This window comes from Phalaenopsis equestris, unplaced genomic scaffold (assembly GCF_001263595.1).
Source record: "Phalaenopsis equestris unplaced genomic scaffold, ASM126359v1 Scaffold000061, whole genome shotgun sequence".
Classification (NCBI taxonomy): Eukaryota; Viridiplantae; Streptophyta; class Magnoliopsida; order Asparagales; family Orchidaceae; genus Phalaenopsis; species Phalaenopsis equestris.
The window spans coordinates 288080-292672 of NW_018164503.1; the positions used below are offsets into that span (position 1 = coordinate 288080).

At 32.9% G+C, this 4593-nt stretch overlaps 1 protein-coding gene across 2 annotated transcripts in view; it reads right to left on the bottom strand.

Moving 5' to 3' along the window:
* Window positions 1–3421, bottom strand: part of LOC110019558 (truncated transcription factor CAULIFLOWER D-like) — a 56308-nt gene extending 52887 nt beyond the window's left edge. Inside the window, exon 1 of one of the 2 annotated variants that reach the window (XM_020717274.1) lies at window positions 3031–3415. In XM_020717274.1, coding sequence (XP_020572933.1) covers window positions 3031–3215 — 185 coding nt within the window. In that variant the 5' untranslated portion in view covers window positions 3216–3415. Of the gene's footprint in view, window positions 1–3030 lie in introns of both variants that reach the window. The other variant, XM_020717273.1, reaches the window with a different exon arrangement.
* Between the last annotated feature and the right edge of the window lie 1172 nt (window positions 3422–4593).

Below are 4593 nucleotides of genomic sequence, written 5' to 3' on the forward strand. Positions count from 1 at the left end.
GTCCCCCCGCTCGCAGCCTGTCAAGGCCGTCGCCTGCGTTGCCTGCAGTCACTGTCGCCCGTCCTCGCTTGCCCGTCGCCGGCCTCTCGTTGCCCGTCCCCTAACGCTGCCCGCCGTCCGTTACGCGTCGCAGCCCACCCGCCTGTTGTCGCTGCTCCAACTAAATATATTTTATAATTTATATTTTTAAAACATATTAATCATAACATCACTAAACACATTTTCTAACTAAAAATAGAAAACAGATAATTAAATAAAAACAAAAATGAAACAAATTAAAAATAAAATAAAAAAACATAAAACGATTTCAAAGTTAATTTTAAGGGCCACTTGGTACATGCCACATAGGACTTATTTATTTTCACATCTGGCACCTAAACTTTAATAAAATACATATGTAATTAATAATTAATTTAAAAAAATATTATTGACATAATAATATATTATTATTTAATCTATTTAAATAAATTCTAGTTAATTATTTTTTTTTGTTAAATAATATATGATATACGATAGAAGCTGTCGAGCTTAATATCAAATATTTAATTAATTATCTGTTAAACAACAATCGAGTTTGTTCAAATACATAAATGAATAAATTTGACTATGTTCATATTTAATTCATTTAAATTAATTATCTGTTAAACAACAATCGAGTTTGTTCAAACACATAAATGAATAAATTTGACTATGTTCATATTTAGTTCATTTAAATTTAAGTTTTTAAAAATTATTAAAGTTTGTTTATTTATTGATTTGAACGAACATGATCGAGTTTTAATCAAGCTAAGTCTGAGTTGTTCATCGAGTGCATTAGTTCATTTACCACCCCATTTACATCGAGTGCATTAGTTTATTTAGAGCCCTATTTACAACTTTACAACAAAACCACTTCCAAATATTTAAGTAGCTTCTCAATTTTGCTAGTTTCCAACAGCCTCGTGTTGGACTAAATTATAGGCCAGAGATATTTACATATATACTACCTAATATATATTTATGTACATATTTATCTCTCAATACTTTATAGGAAAGCACTTGATGGTATTTATTTGGAGGTGTTTTTGGGACATTCACATAGCTATCAACCAAATTCTATGTATTTACATATATAACTATATTTTATAATTATATCATCCAAATAATTTTTAAAAATAATAAAATTTAGTATTTTTTATGCATATAAAAATTGATATAAAAAAAATGTAATTAAAAACTAGTATTTAATTATTCCGAGCTAAAATGAGTTGAACACAAACGAATAAACTTATATTCACATTTGAATCATTTTTAAATCGGGTCCGAGCTAAAATGAGTTGAACACAAACGAATAAACAAACTTATATTCACGTTTGAATCTCAAACAAATTATTCAAGTTTGGCTCACTTGCATAACGAATGAATCAAACATAATCTATTTAATGAGCTAAACACTAATTTTTTTTGACAACCTTAGTTTTATGCACTTACGAACGATATGAGACCTTAAGTCTTAAAAGAATTCACATCTTGAAAGGCTTTTGAGGGACTGCCTCCCTCTGATATACCAGAGATTGGAATTTATATTTTCTAAGGTTTTCTAAAAATGCTCCCATCCATCTCCCTCTCCCTTTTATTTTTCCTAAAATACAAGATTTTTTTTCAGGTTGTGTGTATTCAATATGAGATCCTTCGTCTTAAAAGGATTCAAAATATAGGATTTTTTTTTTTCTGCAAGAGATATTAATAGAGATACAAGTCACTATTCAATAGGATATTTCCTCTGAAAATGTATTCATGGCAGAAGATATCCAACATGATAATCCGTAATGATGTAACATCGCAAAGTTGAGCCCGTTACCGGGCAAAGTGCTAAAACAAATCAAATAGACCATTGCATTCAAAAGAACAAAATCACAAGCAAAAGCCTAAGGTAGAGTATCAGGGGGGAAGCAAGCTGGGCACGTGACTGCTCTGTGTATTAATTTCCCTTCACATTTCAAAACTCCCTTATTTTTCAAGTCATTTTGTATAGTGCACCCTAATGGAGTGTTTAGCTGCAATTATTTTTTCTTTCAATTGTCGACCCCACTTAAAAAGGATAAAAACTCATTGTTATTTTTATTGTTTTCAGTTATCACTAAATTCCATTAAATTCTTCTAATGTGTTTGACAAATTCTAGAAGCGGCTATATGGATACCTCTTTAAGTCTCTTAAATTCATTAATCTCCAGGTTTAATGTTATGGTATCCCAAAAATTTAAATTTAGGGGCGTAGGATTTAGATCACTGTCTTTCATATTTGGCAGGATTTTTGCTAAATACACGTGTAAAATACACCATAAATCCCGCCTTAAACCCACCTACCAAACACCCCTTAAATATAGTACTTTCAGTATGCCCTTTCAAAAAAATTGTTTTTCTCGACTTAACCCTGAAATTTTTCATATTTGGCCAAACATCACATCCCCATTTTTGCCAACCAAGCTGTAGATAAATCACTACTGTTCATAATATCTTCGAAAAGAGCCGCGGATGACATTGGCAGGACTTCACCCATAAATAAAGCCTACCCAAATGACGCCTAAATCACATGCTCTTGATATAGGCTAATAATTATATCAAACAAAAAACCCACCACCCCGAAGTAATCATGCGACATCGCAAATGACCAGACATAGACCGACAGCAAGCGGCGAAATAAACTGAAATTCGTACGCGCAGCCCGCGCAGCATCGAGCATAATAGATAAAATATATAATTCTTTCACGTAGTAATTTTAATCCACACTATAACAGCTCGAAACTAAACAATCAAAAAGCGCCGAAGATCAAAAACAGCAGGAAATAAATCGAAAAATCAAAACAAACTCACGAATTCATCCCCCCATCGATTCTATTTCAATCAACGCGTCAATCGATAACTTATTCCCTCCTTCTCCAATCAGTCGTACGAATTAAAAACACCACACACCAAAGGACAATCAATAGAAACAACCGCGATACAGATTAATTAAATAATAACTAACTACAAATAGGATCAGCGTGGTACCAGGAGTCGGTGGAGTACTCATAGAGCTTCCCCTTCGCGGAGAAAATGACGAGCGCCACCTCGGCGTCGCAGAGGACGGATATCTCGTGGGCCTTCTTGAGCAACCCCGATCGCCTCTTCGAGAACGTCACCTGCCTGTTTATCTTGTTCTCGATCCTCTTCAGCTGAACTCTTCCCCTCCTCATCTCTCTCCGTGCTCCTTAGAACCCTAAGAGCCGAACTGCAATGGAGAAATGTGGCTGTGAAGATGGCCACGGCGGGGGGGAATATATATAGAGATATATGTGCACCGGGCACAGGGCATATAAAGCTGAGATCGGAGCTGATGGGCTGTTTTGCAAAACCAGTATGGTTTTCTGCCTTGTGCTGTTGATTTTTCATTGGCTCGCTGTAAGGCCCACCTTGTGTCTAATCGTTATTGGCTCTGCGATTTGTCCGTACAGAGCACGAGAAGCGGCAGAACATATTATCATGCCCCACGATCGCATGGGAAATTATTCCCCTTACTTATTCATTATTTTACGGATTTTGCCACTACGCCGCGCGATATATGTTACTGGGTGTTCATTATTCCATCAAATTCAAAAACCCGAACAAAATTGGAATTTCACTTTTTAATTTTTAAAATTTTGTAAATTTTATTAAAAATTTTTTATTATATCTTAAATTCATGTAAAATAAATTTTAAAAAAATATCAAAAATAAAGATTATACATAATAATTTATTGAAATAAATAAAAAATTCATAAAATTAAATCAATATCATGAAAATAATATATGTGATTTGTAATGTTTGTTATTAGCTAAATTTAAATAAAAAATTAAATTTTGATTTTTTTTCATAATTTAATTTTTTAAATCAAATTAAATTTCAATCGCGTCGCTTTTTATATAAGTTTAGATAATCAGGCTTTCTGAAGTATGAATTTCGAATATAATTAATTTGATAAATTTTAAAGTCTGACATGTGGGTATAATTGCAAATATAGAAGAAGCTGAGTTTTTCGATGGCCCGGTCCACCGGCTTTAACCGATGTGGGGATGAGCACGTACATCAACTCGATATATTTCCTAATTTGGCGTACGAGTCCGAATATTTTTTTATGAATAAAATGAGGAAAAGAGGCTTCCTTGAGATAAGAAGGTTTCCGGAAATGCTTACCGGGATGAATAAATTAATGGGGATATATTTGTCATTTTGCTGATAAATTGACCCGCCTGGGGCTAGGAATCTAAAGGGCTTCTTGTGGTTTTGCATATTGGCCCCTGAATATTTTTTTGTTCTGTAAATGAAAATTAAATGATAGAGTGGAGATGTAATATTGATGTTTTAGATTTGGAAGAATTAGATAAATATAACTGAATTGCTGTATATTATTGAATATAATGTCTATAGCCGTCAAATTTTACATATGTTTTATTTTATCTATGTATTTGTAAACATGTATATTTCACTTTTTAATATTTAAAATTTTGATGTGATTGATTTATGGTATAAATGTAAAAATACATAATTTGGGTGTTAAATAGGTAAGTTCATAAGAATTGAGTGGTATTGTTGGA